This window comes from Trifolium pratense, linkage group LG2 (genome assembly GCF_020283565.1).
Source record: "Trifolium pratense cultivar HEN17-A07 linkage group LG2, ARS_RC_1.1, whole genome shotgun sequence".
Lineage (NCBI taxonomy): Eukaryota > Viridiplantae > Streptophyta > Magnoliopsida > Fabales > Fabaceae > Trifolium > Trifolium pratense.
The window spans coordinates 61206806-61223561 of record NC_060060.1 but is presented as its reverse complement, the minus strand read 5'-3'; the positions used below and the strand labels follow the sequence as shown (position 1 = coordinate 61223561).

The 16756-nt window shown below is 33.6% G+C and overlaps 2 protein-coding genes across 2 annotated transcripts; both read right to left on the bottom strand.

Annotated features, from left to right (window-relative positions):
• Positions 1 to 1459: 1459 nt before the first annotated feature.
• Positions 1460 to 7826, bottom strand: LOC123909367 (TOM1-like protein 3). The gene is made up of 10 exons (XM_045960204.1): positions 7555 to 7826; positions 6727 to 6879; positions 5744 to 5822; positions 5257 to 5355; positions 5021 to 5134; positions 4386 to 4531; positions 3646 to 3727; positions 2855 to 2940; positions 2583 to 2774; positions 1460 to 2293 (listed from the first exon to the last, which is right to left on the bottom strand). The coding sequence occupies exons 2-10, from the start codon at positions 6834 to 6836 to the stop codon at positions 1678 to 1680; spliced, it is 1524 nt and encodes a 507-aa protein (XP_045816160.1). The 5' UTR covers positions 6837 to 6879; positions 7555 to 7826; the 3' UTR covers positions 1460 to 1677.
• Positions 7827 to 14485: 6659 nt separating this feature from the next.
• LOC123909366 lies at positions 14486 to 16611 on the bottom strand. The gene is made up of 2 exons (XM_045960203.1): positions 15694 to 16611; positions 14486 to 15039 (listed from the first exon to the last, which is right to left on the bottom strand). The coding sequence occupies exons 1-2, from the start codon at positions 16410 to 16412 to the stop codon at positions 14973 to 14975; spliced, it is 786 nt and encodes a 261-aa protein (XP_045816159.1). The 5' UTR covers positions 16413 to 16611; the 3' UTR covers positions 14486 to 14972.
• Positions 16612 to 16756: the final 145 nt, after the last annotated feature.

Genomic DNA, 16756 nt, shown 5'->3' with positions numbered 1-16756 from the left:
TAGGCCACCCTATCCTGTTCAGAACTTAGGCATCCTCCATTCAACATATATGAATTGTAATCAAGTAATAACCATGCATATATATATGGTGTTATCTATATGAAAAATAATAATAGTGTGGTAATTAGTAAATTTAATTACCTTCTTTGTCAGTCTTATCATAACGGAGTATGTAATATCGCCGTTACTTATTATAAATAAAGTTATGAATTGTCAAAAATAAATAAATTTATGATTTACTTTTAATATATTTTGAATTAGATTAGAAGTAAAATATCATCACGTATTTATCCAAAAAAAAAAAATACCAAGCGAACTTATTTGTACCAAGCGGTGAGGCAACTCAGAATTTCTTTTCATCGTTAATGAAATTATTCTTGTTATGTTATCATGTGTGAACTTTGAAGTTAAGTTTATTAGGAGACAAGTGAATTTGATTGCTCACACTTTAGCTAGGGCGGCCAATTCTTGAACTAGTTTCCATAGATTTGATATTATTCCTTCATGTATTGAACTTTTGATAATTAATGAAATGCATGAAGTTTGTTTGGTTAAAAAAAAAATACCACCCTGTGTATGCTTTTTATTTTATGTGCAGTGTTTGTTTTAACTTCAAGTCCACATGTTCGAAGAGTGTGAATGTTGTTTATAAACTATTCTTAGTTTCCATTCATGAGCAACGTGAGACTTTTTTTGTGTGCCAAAATAGTAGTCTCCCATCGAAGCCAATGTTCCGACCTCGAGTTCGCAACATTGTTGGTATTGTATACTTTAGACCTCGTTAAGTTGAGGAGTATGATTGTTGTTTATAAATTACCTTTAACTTAACACGGCATATTGTTAATTATAGCTTTTGTCACCTTCATATATCGTATCTATTATTGTTGAGTGCCTGCAATGAGAAAGACGGTGTATTTTTTGTCTCTACTCTTATGTTAAAGTGTAAACTGGGAGTCTGGGACACTAAAGCAGACAGAGAAGTTTCCATGTTTAGTTGCGCGTGATTATGGTGCAAGGTAGCTCCATTCTCTCTAGGGCATAATTGGGTTAGCTTGAAAAATAATGCACTTGAATGTTACAGGAATTAGAATTGAGGATAAGACAATGAGATGCATGGGATGAACTTCATATTGTCCGGAGGTAGCAAGCAACCTAGATCATAGCTTCTTCCGTGATTACATCATTCTGAGTGAGAATGTAGAACAGCATAATCTTGGTCTGCAAATCTTGGGTTGAAAGATGCAACTGGTTATCTTCCATTAATCACTGACCGACAGTTGAGCCGCTTGCTACTCTTCGGCAAGAACAGCCATTCTAATTGGCTGATCAACACATTGGTCTAAGAAGCTGGACCATGGAGCTATGCAAGAGCTTCAAATTTCCCATGAATAATCATTCACTCCTTGTTTTGCAACCAGATTATTTGAATAAATCTCTGGCGCTTAAAAGAGATCTGACATTATTGAAAACACGAGTCAATGAAATTAATATGAACCATATACATATGGGTATATGCAATATATCTAACAGCATTTTAATCGAGAACTAAGTACACACATGGACATGTCCAAAGGTTTTCTAAACACAACCACAAAATGGACTCCTCAAGCTAAACCAGATGAACATTCATAATTCATAAACTCCACCAACATAAGCAATGGGGACAAGATATTTATCTCAATACGACCTATTATTGGGTTTGGAAGATGAAGAGGTTTTCGATTTTGCAAAATCGACCAGATCTTTGAAAAGGGCATCTTCTGGTTTCTGTTCTTTGGTTGGGGTGGATGAATTCAGAGAGAGATTTTGAGTTTGTCCCACCAAGCTGTCAGAAGACGAACTCGACCCATTACTTGAATGCGATGAAACTTTTTGGTCAAAAAACTGCTGTCTCTGATTATACTTTGAAGGGGGGGGTGGAATAACAACAGGAGCTTGTGTATCCCAAGGAGCTGGAGGCAGCTGTTCTGAAGACTTCATGGGAGATGGCTCATCATATATAGGCTGCTTGTCAAAAACTGGTGATGGGGTGGTAGTGGCATGAGGATAGGTTGAGGACTCTGTTGGAATAGTTGATGGGGCCGGATTAGGGCTAGAATGAATAGGAGCTGCATATGAAGTTGGTTCTGAGTTTCCAAAGGATCCTTCTGCCTTGTATGCATCACCACTAAGATAGTCAACCACGCCAGTGCCAGAGTAGACTGGCTTCTTTGATGCTGGTGGGGGAGGAATAAATGAGTTTACCCTCACTGGCTCTGGTTTCCGATTCTGTGCATGAGCATCTCGAGATGACCTGAAATTGAAGTATTTAAATCATTAGAACTATGAATCTAAGAAGAAAGAGAAAAAGACAATAAGAGGGAAGGGGAGGGGATCACGGGAATAGAAGTTTTTATTTTTATGGTTACAGGGGAATAATGGACATATAAACAATGAAGAGTATCAACTAGAGAGAAAATATATGCCAGCTATTGACAGAAAACCTATTTATATCCAAAATATATGTTTGCCCACTGCCCACTAAGAAAGATGAAGTAACTATCAACAGGATTTAACATAAAACAAGAACTTTTGGGGTTCACCTATGGGCTAATTGACCAAAATCATCGTCCGAGTCATCATCTTCATGGTTTACATTAACAAGCGGCAGAACTGGAGTTTCTACTTCTCTTGCACCTGAATTAGCAGTTCCTTTCGCAATATCGTCGTGTTGACGGAGTACTCGCTGAAGGCTGTCATTCAATGCCAGTCCCTGACCTAAAAGGTCCTCGTCCCTAAAATAAAGCAACCCAAGTAACCATTACTATTGTTCTTAATTACACAAAGAATATAGTTTAGTCATTATAAAACTTACACAGTATTGTTCACAAGAAGCATGACACGTTTCTGGTAAGAACGGCACTGGTCAACAAGATCAACAATCACTTCCTCCTTCACGCCCTGACATATTTTGTCCAGAATATTAAGAAACAACAACTTGAAGCAATATTGAATATCAAAGAAAACTAAATCATCAAGTTTGTATTCGGCATGTGCATATATTTATGTCTCTGGACACTACTACATACCCCATCTGATAATAAGGGAAAGATTGAAGGAACATAATTTTATTAGAGGATCTGGTATTAAGGGAAAGATTGGAGGAACATAACTTTATTAGAGAACTCCTTTGTATACAACACTCTGCAGATTCGACAGCGCTAACCTCTCGTACGTCCTAGCAAATTACGAGTTACTCACTGATTCCTTAATACCTAAATATAGACATCATCTCCTAACTCCTTTACTAACTAACTAACACTTAAACAAACAAACTAAAGGCATATCTATCTATTAAGAAACTTAAAGGAATCTCACCAAAAAGACACATTTCAGCAGGGCCAGCATTGAAAAAATGCATATTTTTTAAATTCTTAACTAGAATTTTCCAATCTCACAATGACAGCTTACTTTAATTTTGCTAAAATGGGATAAATCCCAGATCCAAAATTCCATAATGCAACACATCAACTAGCAGAACATGAAAATATGGATGCCAAAATATAGCAACTTTAAAGTTCAAACATATATTTCCCTTAACAAGAAAAACTAAACAGAGGTAACAGATTGAACAGAAATCGAGCAATAATGAAAACATAATATCACCTCGGGGTCTTTCGGATTCAAGGCACTGAGCATTTCTGTCAAAACATCGGCTAACCCTTGAGCATTTTTAATCTCTAGTACACTGATGATAAACAAAATTAGTAAGAGAGAGAGAGAGATAAAGTAAAACTAGTGGATTCTTTTTATAAAGGAATAACTTTGCCAGAAAGAAGAGTACAAAAAACAAACTGGAAAAAAAAAAGGACAGCATTAGCTCGAAGGAGTTTCAAAATTCTTGTGCAGATTTAGGTCCCCCAAAATTTATTTCAACACTTGCATATCTTAAACCTTGGCCCAACACCATGGGAAATTTAGACACCAAAATGCACCAGACCAATAGTGGGATGAACCTGGCCATTATGACTTATGAGGGATGAGCCTTTAAGGTTGCTAATGCAGAACTTAAATATCCTAATTGTTCCACCCATTAACAAAAACAAAAGGCAACAACCACCATCACATGCCTAAGGAATTAATATGGTGAACATATTTCTGGTTTGATCCCTACTTTGAATTGATTAAAAAAACCTTTGCTCCAAAATACTATTCTACCATTAAACAGGAGAAATATCCTATGGCAGACGCTCCCATATATGGACTAAATGAAACATGGACATCATAATCAATCTTAAATACTCTGTTAATTTCTTGCACAATGTATCTTGTACAATAACACTATTTCCCCACACAATAAACACAAGAATTAGAACACTAAGTGTATGATGGAGTTCAAAAAGCACCTAAGGTCAGATGCATCTGACTGAAGAGAAGCCTGAATAGCAGCATCATCAAATTCTACAGCAGAATGAACAATTGGCTGAGTTTGAGGAGGTGTGAAGAATGGTACACTATTTTCTTCTCTTGGTGGAAATTCAACTCCAGCAGACTGTTAATCCAAAAAGCAACAGCTCAATTAGATGTTAGTTTTGAGAAGTAAAATTTTAATATATTGTGTTTGACTATGAGGTGAAGGTTCAATTATTGTTTGCCAAAAACTCAACAATGCAAGTACACACAGTTGTTATGTAGCTTGTACAACAATGTAATTATTAACCAGCAAAAATACCGGATGGGCAGAAATAGAAAAATGCACAACGATGACCACAGACTAAGTTAGTCAGCCATGGATAAATGCACAAAGAGAAAAATTTGCTCCAGATGGGCAGAAAGTATTAGCATGTGTGTGTCGGTGTGTGTGTGTGTGTGTGTGTGTGTGTGTGTGGGTGTGGGTGTGTGTGTGTGTGTGTGTGTGTGTGTGTGAGAGAGAGAGAGAGAGAGAGAGAGAGAGAGAGAGAGAGAGAGATGTTAGTGCTTTGTAAGTTGTAAAGTAATCTTAGAAAAGAAACTAAAATCTAGATGTGCTCGAGCTATTCACCTTTAGTTCATTATATGCTGCATAGTATTGGGGGAAAACTCCACTTGGGCCTCCAAAAGCTTCTTGCCATGCATCAATTAAAATCAGTATCTTTTCCCTCACACTTAAGTCAGGCTGTAAAATTAGATTAAAATAATGCAGCAATGATTAAGAAATTCTTCCACTTCCAGAATACAGTTGCAGAAGGGCATTGGTGATAGATAAATAAATATCCAGTGTCGAAAATCAATAAATACCTTCTTCTTCACTATCTTAACCATTTCATGCAATATATCACGCTCAATGATCTGCTGAAATACACTTTCACCACAGTTTTTACTAAGGGTCTCCAGTACCTACATCAAATACAAAGTGCACATGTCAGGTAACCACTGCTTTTCATTACCTCCACAACATATATTTCCAAATGCACCTAATATCTTTTAACCACGAGGATTTTCAAATAACTTACATGTGATAATATAGAAATAATAACACATAATTTAATCCATGAGTAATGCTAGTAATACACCCTTTATTATTGGTTTGTTCTCTAAAAAATCATATTAGTTGTCTCGTAAAATTATCATTTTTTAAAGAGTGTGTTAGTTGACTTTGTAGAGAATGGATCAATAATGTGTGTTAAAGAGTATGTGTTGCTATTATTTCTCTTTAACTCATAATAATATCCAAGTAGATGAAATAATCAATAATTATCCAAGAATAGAAGAATATAACACTGACAAAAAGAGCCAGCAGCTGTGTTTTGGGATTTTTACTGCCCAAACGCTTCTTAAGTATCTTCAATGCATCCTTTGCTTGCCTGCAAACATAATTAGGTCAGCAGAGAAGATCAGAAAATTTGATAATATGAATATGAATACCGATGAGATAAATCAGAACACAGATAAATTACATCAATAAAATACTTGAGATCCAAAACTTCAAAGCAAGAACAAATTCAAAAATGGCTTTGTAAGTTTGTTTTATTTCTAGTCCTCCTATTTTCATAAAATGTTGGTTTAGTCCTACTATTTAGTATTTATGAATGCAACAATATTATGTCCATAGTATTAAAATTGATAGAACCAAATTCCTCATCAACTGCTGACGTTATTCTATTTGTATTCAAGTGACGTTGTTGTTTGTTGAATATGATACAACTACAAGTACAACAATCGAAGTCTTTTTCCAATAGGTGGAGTTGGTTGCATTGATTAAACACATCTTTTTCAAAGCCTTTGGCTTGACCCTTTTTCAATCTCCCTCTATCTAACTATTGGATTGCTCTCCACCTCATCTACCCTCCTAACCCATACTCCTATGTGTCTTCTCAGCACATATCCAAATCAAAGAAGATGAGTATTCTCTAAATGTCTTACGTTAATAGTGGTCCCATCAAATCGCCCACCTTTTGAAGAATGTTAACAAAGCCCCTATGGCCTGGGAAAACGGTATTATGATACTCCTTAAATGGGAAAGAAAGGGGATATCGACGGTAGAGATCGCTATTTTATTCACAAATAGTTCAGTCCTTAACATAACTAGCTTCTAAGTTAAGAAAACAATAAATGATGTACAGATACACATTTAAAGGATCATTCCGTCAAATATGACAGCCCAAGCAATAAACTATTTAAACAATCTAAGCAACCGAGAACTCTTTTATCGCAATGCCAAAGTGTAAAGTGACAGAAAATCAGAAACGCAAGTAAGCAGAACAATACCTCGGGTCCAAGTTAATTATATCACACAATTCTATGTTGATTGCCCAATCTGGTCCAATGAGCAAGTCACTAGTTGCTCTCTCAGCACACGCAGCAGCATTATTAGCCATGTCTCTAGGCCTCCAATGAGTCAAATCCTTTAGTATCAACCTTCTACAAATCCAAACCAAAAATAAAAAAATCAAAAAAATTAATCACAAAATCCTATGTTATCAATCTCAGATAGCGGCGCTGGCCACGTGGAAAACCCAAAAAATGGAGCTGTGGCGCCGAATACGTCTAATATATACTAATAAACACATAACATAGTTGCTGAATACTAAAATAAAAAAATCCACTCATAAACATCATAATTCATAAAGCAATATAGTACATCCTTTCAATTTTCATCGGCGTGCCTCGTACCAAAATAACCAAAATAAAAACATTTAATCTGATCAGTAATCTAGAATTTAAAATACAAAAATCAACAGAATCAATCAATTGAATAAACAGCATAATAAGAATTAACACTACAAAAAGTCGTTGATTCTACTACTAGCTGATCGAAATCATGCTTTATGATAACAATTGAAGAAAACTAAATAAAAATAAGAATCCAGAAATGTTGACATAAACCCCTAACTAGAAGAAAGAGGAAAGTAAAAATATAAATATAAAACAGTGAATGGTTGAAAAATGATCGTGATGAATAATAGATCGAATTGAAATGATCGATGAGAGAGTAAGTAACCTAAAACCACTGTATAATCATAGATAAGAACGATCGATGATAGAATTATGAATCAGAAGGGAACGAAGAGAAGAGAAGAGAAGAGGTTAATTTACCTTTGGTGTGAAAATAGAAGAATAAGATGAAGATGAAGAAGAATTTAGAATCAGAATTAAGAAGCGATTTTGGATTGAAGATGTGTATAGAGAAAGAGAGTGAGATTGAGAATTAGAAGAGAAGGAAGGAGAATATGAAGAAATGAGATTGAAGACCGACTACTACTACTTTTTTGTTTCTGCTTCTGGAAACATTAGCTTTTTTCTTGCAATCCCCCCTTCCCCTTTTTATTTATTTTTTTCCAATCACTACCCGTCAATTTTTGCTCACTTTTTAATATTTTTCCGCCTAAACTATACTTTATCTCTTTTATTTCCTTAAACAATAAAAAATATAAAACAAAAAATAATATTCCCTCTTGCCTTAAAATATAAAAAACAAAACACTTTTTAGATTGATTGAGAAAAAAAAATTTGTTTTGGCTTATTTAGAAAAATAGTCCCTTAAAGACATTTTTGGTTTTAGATTGATCCCTTAAAAAAAATCTGAATAGGTCCATTAAAGAAAAAAAAGGTCTGAATAGGTCTCTAAAGACATCTCCGTTAATCAGTTTGGTCCCTAAAAAAAGGTCTGAATAGGACCAAAATGATTAACGGAAATGTCTTTAAGGGACCTATTCGGATTTTTTTTAAGGGACTTATTCAGACCTTTTTTTTAAAGGACCAATGTGAAACCAAAAATGTATTTTAAGGGACATTTTATTAATTAAATCTTTTGTTTTTTAGTTTATGGTTACATACCAAATACATCCACTTTTTAAAGAATCTAAAAAGTATTTTGTTTTTTTTTTTAAAAAAAAATAATATTTTATTTTTTATATTTAAAATTGGGGGAGTACTAAACATTTTGTAAAATAAAAAAAATAAAAAATATTAGTATTTTGAGACTTGAATTATAGGTAAGAAGCATTAGTTTTTTTCTCCAGGAGTTTAACTAAATTGGTAAAGGACGTTGCATTTTATATATAAAAGTTATGATTTGAATCACACACTTATCCACTTTAAAAGTGGATTTTCTAGCCAGTTGAATTTCTAATGTATTGACTTCACACATTTTCATAAAAAATTGATAAAAACCTAGTTAAGATGCTTAAAAAGTACCTCAAAAATACTACTCCCTCCGGTCCTTTTTATAAGGAACAATTTGGAAAAAAAATTTGGTCCTTTTTATAAGAAACAATCATTAAATTTATTCTTACAATTCCATTTCTACCCTTATTAAATTATATCCATTCCAAAGTTATGTATTAATTAGAGTGCATATTCCCTAAGAATAAATTAATACACCAAGGTTAGTTTTGGAATAGATTGTAAAATTTTAGAATTTTTATTAAGAAAGATAAGGTTTCTTGGTATGTGTGTTTTTACCAAATTGTTCCTTATAATAAGGACCGGAGGGAGTAGTTAGCAATACCCATGACTTAAAATGGATAAAGTTAAAATCTACTTGTAAAAGATAAAATGCATCCGAAAGTAATATGAATGACTTAAATTATAAATTTAAAAGACATATTTCTTACTTAAAAATATTATTTTTAATACTCCGGGAAATCGATTAGCATCACCCTTAAAAAAATAGAAAAACTGATTGTTTGAAATATTTGGACAGGTTTCCTATTTTGACTTTGGTGAGGGACGGAATAAACTATCTAAACGCGAAAGCGCGTTTTTCACTCTTTGTTTTTTTTGTCTTCATACGACTTGGAATTTAGATTTTCTTTGGGGTCAATGACTCGATACGATTGGCCATTTGGAATCATGGGGGTGCAATTGGCATTTGAAAGGTCAATGACATTCATAGTACCTATAGTCGTCTCCAAGACTCCAGATTTTAGAAATGCACATGAACAATAATCAATCGTTTATGGCATCAGGGAAAGGGATTTACTAATCAACATACAGTACTTACTTTCATCATTTAAGAAAAATTGTTGCAAATTTGCAATGTTAAATTTGTTACTAGGCGGCCATGCTAGCTTTTGCATACTATTCTGATATATTTTCTTTTGTTAATAATAGGTCATCTGTTACATTGTTGTTAGTTGATAAGCTTCAACTAATTTGGATTGAAATTTCTTTGAATTTGACATTTTTAAATTTTTAGGGTTACTTTTGTAAAAAAAAAAAAATTGAGTAAAATCAATAACTATTTTGTTCCACCCTTAAGTACGTCACATTATGTTCGAGGTATTATCCACTTTGGGTTGGGTGTGAGTCCTTACAGTTTTGTCATTTGTAAAAAGTGTCTCGTTGGGTTTAGAAGTGAGTTTTGTATATAAACTACTCTTAGTTTTGATTCTAAAACAATGTGAAATTTTAAGGTGTACCGAAATAGTAGCTCCCCCGTGAAAATCGTCAATGTTCTTCTTCAGACCTGATATATGGATGGTAAGATTGTTTCGAGTCGTTGAATATGGATTGTTGAACGGTGAACCCCGTTGAGAGGGGTGGTACTTGCACACACTCTAACGATTAAATCAGTAGGTGTTGAATGTGAGACGTACTAGAGTTTATGTAACATATTTTGGTCTATACCATAAGTTAGACTTTTATAGATAGGGAATTAGGGTTTTAGAGGCATAGAAACTTCTCTTGGATTACATGCTGGATGAAATCTGGCGTTTCACGTGTCTTGGTGGATGTAATTTCATGCACTTTAGAGCGTGTTCACGATATGGTACGTGCAACTTTACTAAGTTTGGGTGATCAGGTCCAATTCGCAAGTGGACCTTGATAGTTAAGTGTTTGTATAAATAATTAAATGAGTTGTGTTACATGTGTGACAGTTTGAAATTAGAAATATAAATTTGGCAGATTAGATTAGCTCCATAACTTGCTATAACAAACTTGGTGTTGTGAATGTCTTGTGTCGACTATGACGTGTTTTATTTTAATATATTCATCTTTTGCCGTTTTGAGAAGAAAAAAAAACTCGATACGACAGAAGGCATAAGCTAAATATATTCAGCAATGAGACCCCAAAATTCCTCCACATTGTCCTCAAAAATATCAAAGGATGAATATGAAACATTTCAGTTGTCCAAGTTGATGAAAGATGGACTTCAATGGTTATAAGACAATGACAATTGGTGGGGCGATAAAGTAGGAAAGAGGGAGGAACATCCACTAATGTGCCCTATATAGATGACATTCTTATTCATTAAGTAGAAAGCCTTCTGCCAATTTTAACCTAGTTTTGGGAATTATGGCTGCCACTTCTATTCACCATTCCACTGTCAATTTCATACACTTCTTCTGAAGACCATTGAAGCTAAACTTTGGAGAAAAATAATCTGAATATATGAGCTACAAATAACCTGTGACAGAGTCTGCCCTTCAATTAAAAATGATATTTGTACAAGTTTTTTCCTTAAACATTTTTTAGTAACTTCCAAAACAAGCTTGTCTAATTCATTTGAAGTTACAATGAAACCAAGTGGTAGTTCACAGATGACTTGCAGCAGAGTTTGTGAGGAGTTGATATGAAAATAAAGTTTGCAAGTAACATAACTCTGAAATCACATAGTATACGTGTTTAGATTGACTGTGTCTTAAACGAAATTACAGTGACATTGTGATTTTCTTGAAACTATAAGTTGTAATTTTTATCAAAATTACAATGACACGCTGATATTTTGTCAAACTCACCGTCAATCTTAACATGCACACACGTACTTTGTATCATATGTACTTATTGTAAAAATTTATAGGACTACTTATGATAAGTTGATAAGTTATTTTCAGTTTATGAAAACAACTTATAGTTTATTAAAATTACTCAACTTTAATTGACCTTATATTATAGAAATAGAAATAACTTATAAAATTATGATAAGTGTTTATGCTATAAGCGGAAAAATAAATTATTTATCCAAATAGAAAATAAGCACTTAACCACATTTCAAATCTACACACCAAAGGTAACGATACAGGTCACTGCGCCAAAAAATTATTATTTAAAGAGACAACACAAACAAACAAACAAATAAACCAAAAATAGTAAACATTAACTACTGAAGGTACTGCATGAAATTTCTTGGTTTTGAAGTCATTAAGATTTTCAAAATAGTACAAAATTTTATTTGAAAGAAAATCTAGTTAAAATGCAGTCACATCCAAATCACAATGAAACTAGATTTTCAAAATCAATTCTTGTCTTTCCTTATGTACTAAATGAGGCTGATGTTTCAAAACTCAAAAGATATTTCATTTAGGTGTTCTTGTTCTACATGATTTGAAAAGAAAGAAAAATAAGAGAACTTGGTGAATAGTCTAAAACAATTCATCATTAGAAGAGGTAGAAAAATAGAGGTACACTGAAAAAAGTAGCAAACACAGAACCAACACCAAGTCACCAAAACATAGAAAACCAGATAACAAATCAAGAAAAAAGAATGTCAACAAAAACCAATGTTACAAAACTGAAGATGGATGCAGTGAAAGATTCAGGTAACAACAAGATTCTTAAATGCTCCAGACATTCTCAGCAGTGATACTGCATAAAACACTCAGACACAGCCTCCAACAAAAACATAAACATCATGGGTGTGGTTATGGTGCATAACCTTCTTTCTTATGCAACATGCATAAACAATGAAAAGTACTCCACACACCCCCATATGCCACCATGTTACTCGCGCGCCCCCCATATGCTACCCCAATTACTCGCGCGCCCCCATTTACTCATATGCCCCCCCATTTGCTTAGCACACCCCCCAATTTTTTTCCTTTTTCTCCCTTAGATTTCTTACGAGCCCCCCATTTTTTTCCTCCCCCAGATTTCTAGCGCGCCCCCCAATTTTTTTTTCCTCCTCCAGATTATTAGCGCATCCCCCAAATTTCTAACGCGCCCCCCATTTCCAATTAAATAATAACTTTTGTTCCTTTGAAGTACATATTATAAGAATGTATTTTCAATTAATTGTGTTGGATGATTATATAGTCATATTTTAATTTAAAATTACATATTAAAACATGTCCTGTAATTATGGTTTAATTTATTACAATTAACATAAATCATTAGACGAAACCATTGGTTTTTTGTTTTATTACAAAACCATTAGACAATTATTTTGGTTTCACGTAGAAAACTATCAAAACCATTAAACCATACTTATGGTTTCAGTAATAATCAATATTTAAAATCATTAAACCATTTAGTGTAAAACCATTTTACAATACAAATGGTTTCAGTGTATAACTATCTGAAACCATTTAACCAGCATAATGGTTTCTAGAATATTTAAAACCATAAAAACACAATATTGGTTTCAGTAAACACATAAAACCATTTTACAATACAAATGGTTTCACTGTTTAACACTTTGAAACCATTTAACCAGCATAATAGTTTCAAGAATAATATTGCATAAATAGTATTTATATATATATATATGCTTCTCTCACCTTAGTATTTATATAAAACCATTTAACAATAGTAATGGTTTCAGTGTATAATATCTTGAAACCATTTAACATACCAAATAGGATGAGATTCCGAAAATACCAAATAGGATTAATATTAGTTTGTCTAGCTTTATCTTTCGATTATTTGAGGGATGAGCGGATGTAAACCCGTCGGTCCCCTTTTTAATCCAATTTTATTTATTAATTTTATTTGCGGAAGACAAACAATCGGTAGACAAAGCGCATGACCAGCATTCGGTCATTCGAGGGATGAGCGGATGTAAACCCGCCGGTCCTCTTTTAATCCACATTTTATTTATTACAATTTATTTTTTAAGTTTTTATTATTTTATACTGTTTGGTTTAAATTAAACAAATTATATGAATAAATAAATTAAAATAAATAAATAACATCGCAGGGGTGCAAAAAGTAATCAGGAGGGGTGCAGCTAGCAGTGAAAGAATACAGACCGACCCACATCGCAGGGATGAAGAAAGTAAGCAAGCGGGGTGCAGCTAGCAGGAGGGGCGCAACAACAAACAAAAATCAGGGGATGATATGGGCCGTCTGATTGATCAGACAGTCTTGATGAGATCAGGATGCTGCAGAAACTTGGCTGTCTGATGGAAATTAACGGCCTGTAACAAGAGTTCCGCGGTATGCGCGCGCACTGGATTCGCGTCTGATTTATTAATTTTTTTTTTTGGCTTATGCACCATGCATAAGGAAATGCCTTATGCACCATAACTTTTGCCTCTATATATTATAGTAATTTGTGACTGATTAATTATGCATTAACTAGTAAAATTTTACAACTAAAGTCCGTAAAGTTTAGTTCAATTGACAGCGTCGCCTATATTGTTAGGCTGAACATTTTTATGCGGGTTCAAATCCGAAATTTCACAATTATATATATAAATTTCAAGTTGTATTTATCATTTTGTCTACTGAGCAAAAAATAATTCACAATTAAATAATTGACAATTAATATATAGTTAAATGATAGCTAGCCTCACAGGCAAACCATGAGAATGATGGTGGTTTATGTCACCATTCAAAAGTTGTGTACAAAAAGTTAGAATTCAATTTTTTTGCTTGTATGTGTCTCATGGTGTCTGCATCAAGTAACTGAAGGATTTGAAGAAAGTTAGGCCTCTTAAGTTATTTGTTAGTATCAATTAGTGGCGTAGGATTTGAAGTAGCTGAAAGTTTGCTTTAAAATTAAGTCGATGTTCCTCTTGTCTCTCTCTTTTTTATGGAAGATAAGGATTTCAACGAACTATCATATCACTTGAGATGATTCAGTCTCATGTTATTTGAAAAAGAGCACGAGGAAACAAAGTTGTAGTGCTAATAGTTGTGAAGCACCAACACAGATACGACATCTAACATGTAATCATAAGTGTCAGTGTCCAACATCAGGACAGTCCTAATATGAGGAGTATTCGTGCTTCATAGGCTGCGAGAGCTAAACACATTGCAGTATACTACTACATGAACAAATTGTTTACACGGCCTATTATATCATGCATAAATATAATTTATTTTGTTAGGACCTTCAAATAAACATATAAAAGAACATATGTCAAAAATTACAAAGCTGGGATTGGCAAAGGATCTCCCATGCCCTGCCATTAAACATGATGATATTTGTACAAGTTTAATCCTTAAACATTTTTTTGTAACTTCCAAAACAAACTTGTCTAATTCATTTGAAGTTACAATGAAACCAAGTAGTAGTTCTCAATGACTTGCAGCAGAGTTTCCGAGCTGTTTATATGAAAATAAAGCTTGCAAGTACCATAACTACGAAATCACACAGTACTATATGTTTAGATTGACAATGCCTTAAATGAAATTACAGTGATACCATGATTTTTTTTTTGTTGACAGAGATACCATGATATTTTTTTTTTTTTATCAAAATTACGACGATCCACTGTTATTCTGTCAAACTCACTGTCAATCAAACATCCATGTAGTACTTTCTTTCATCGGAGATGTCCATTGTTTACTTTTTCGTCTGGATTTTGGGTCTGCGAAACATAGCCCAGCAAAGACCTCCACCCTTCTCACGCCTGCATTTCATCCAAAAATTAATTAGTACCGTAATCCAATCTTAAATATAAACAAAAAGACACATCAATTTTGTTCAGATTTCTCAAACAACACAAATTATTTTCTTAAAATTCTCCAAATCCAACATGGGATTTGATTTGAAGTCCTTTAAAGAAACATTAAAATGTAACAAAGTAACAACCATAAACATGAAAATTTTATGATACAACTTAAAAATTTAAAAACGCATGTAGTATTTCCTAAGAAACAAATAGAATTGAAGCATAAACAATTGAATATTCTCATGTGATCTGACTAATAATTGGAACCCAACAACCAAAAGAAAATTCCACTAGCAAGAAACCAATCAACAACAAAACATGCTAATAAAATTTTCATAAAAACTAATCAAACCAGATGGTTGCTCTTCGCCCCTCCTGAATTGCTCACATCAGAAAATACACTACCGGAATATATCTTCCAGTAAGATTTGATTTAAATTACCGGGACATATTTCCCGATAAATTTGCACTACCAGGAGATATCTGCCTATAGCCGGGAACATGGTGGGATTCCGATCAATTTAGGTGCGAAGAGCAATCATCAAACCAAACATCACTAAAAACAAATCCAAAAGAAAAAAAAAAACTATATGATTTGAAATCGAAACATACCTTAGTATTATGCTATTACTTCTCAATCTTCTGCTTCTGCTTCTGATACTGCCATTGCTGCTACTACTAGTAGAGCTTTTGATGCTTCCATTACTAATCATACTTGATGCAGCACTATCATCACTCTCTTTATAATCTGAAGAACCCTTCTTACACCATTCTTTCTCCTTTACCTGTCCATCAGAAATTGATGGTCTAGGTGAAACTTTTGACTCTTTTTTCTTCTTCTTTTTATCCTTAGATCTCAAACTGAAAAAGGGTAACCCCATTTTCAGGTAGAAACCTTGATCATGATCAATTTTCCCATTTTTCTTTATCTCTACCGTCTTATTATCAATCTTCTTCCCACTCAAATTCTTCTTCATCATCTTCTTCTCTTCCTCTTCTGTATTTTCTTCTCTGGTATTAACAACCCTATGATGATGTTCCACAAGATCTTTCAATGAAAGTTCATAGTTTGTTTCCGGCATGTTCCGAACCATTTCCATTAATTCTTTCTGTCCTCTGACTATAGCCTCTTTTCTTGAAACAGGGGAGAGGCTTCTGTAATGTGGAGAATTCATACTCCATCGAGGTTCATCATCATCTAAACCCAATTGGGGTTTTTTTAAAGGCCAAATATTGTTATAATTTGTAGCTTCCGATGTTTCATGTCTTGTTTCATCGTACAAATCGAATGAATTGTTGGGTTGGTGATGTTTCTTTGTTGGATCAAACATAGTAGTTGTTGTTGTTCTGTGTTTGCTCTGTTTCTTTTGCTCTGTTTTGTTTGCTCTGTTTTTTGTGTGAAAGATGAGAAATGAAAAATGTGTGAAAGTTTGTGTGTTTTTGAAAACAGGGTTATGACTTATGGTGATGTGTTCACCGACGTCAAAAGAGTGTTAATTAGTAAATTGTTGGAAATAGAGATTTTTAAAATGGGCAATTAATTGATTGGGTTGGGAATTAAATAAGGCAATTTAATTTTTGAACTTTAAAGTCAATGTATTCTAGATGGGGGAGGTGGATATGAAATGACACCCTTTCACAATTCTTTGATTTTCTTTTCTTTTCTAATGTGTAA

Bases quoted from the DNA above. Each gene is read 5' to 3' on its own strand.
- LOC123909367 (XM_045960204.1), bottom strand. From the start codon at position 6,836: ATGGCTAATAATGCTGCTGCGTGTGCTGAGAGAGCAACTAGTGACTTG. The intron at 5,135-5,256 runs GTATTTATTGAT...CTAATTTTACAG, and splicing joins TTAAGATAGTGAAGAAGAAG to CCTGACTTAAGTGTGAGGGA. The intron at 2,775-2,854 runs GTAAGTTTTATA...GCTTTATTTTAG, and splicing joins CTTCTTGTGAACAATACTGT to GGACGAGGACCTTTTAGGTC.
- LOC123909366 (XM_045960203.1), bottom strand. From the start codon at position 16,412: ATGTTTGATCCAACAAAGAAACATCACCAACCCAACAATTCATTCGAT. The intron at 15,040-15,693 runs GTATGTTTCGAT...GATGAAATGCAG, and splicing joins AGTAATAGCATAATACTAAG to GCGTGAGAAGGGTGGAGGTC.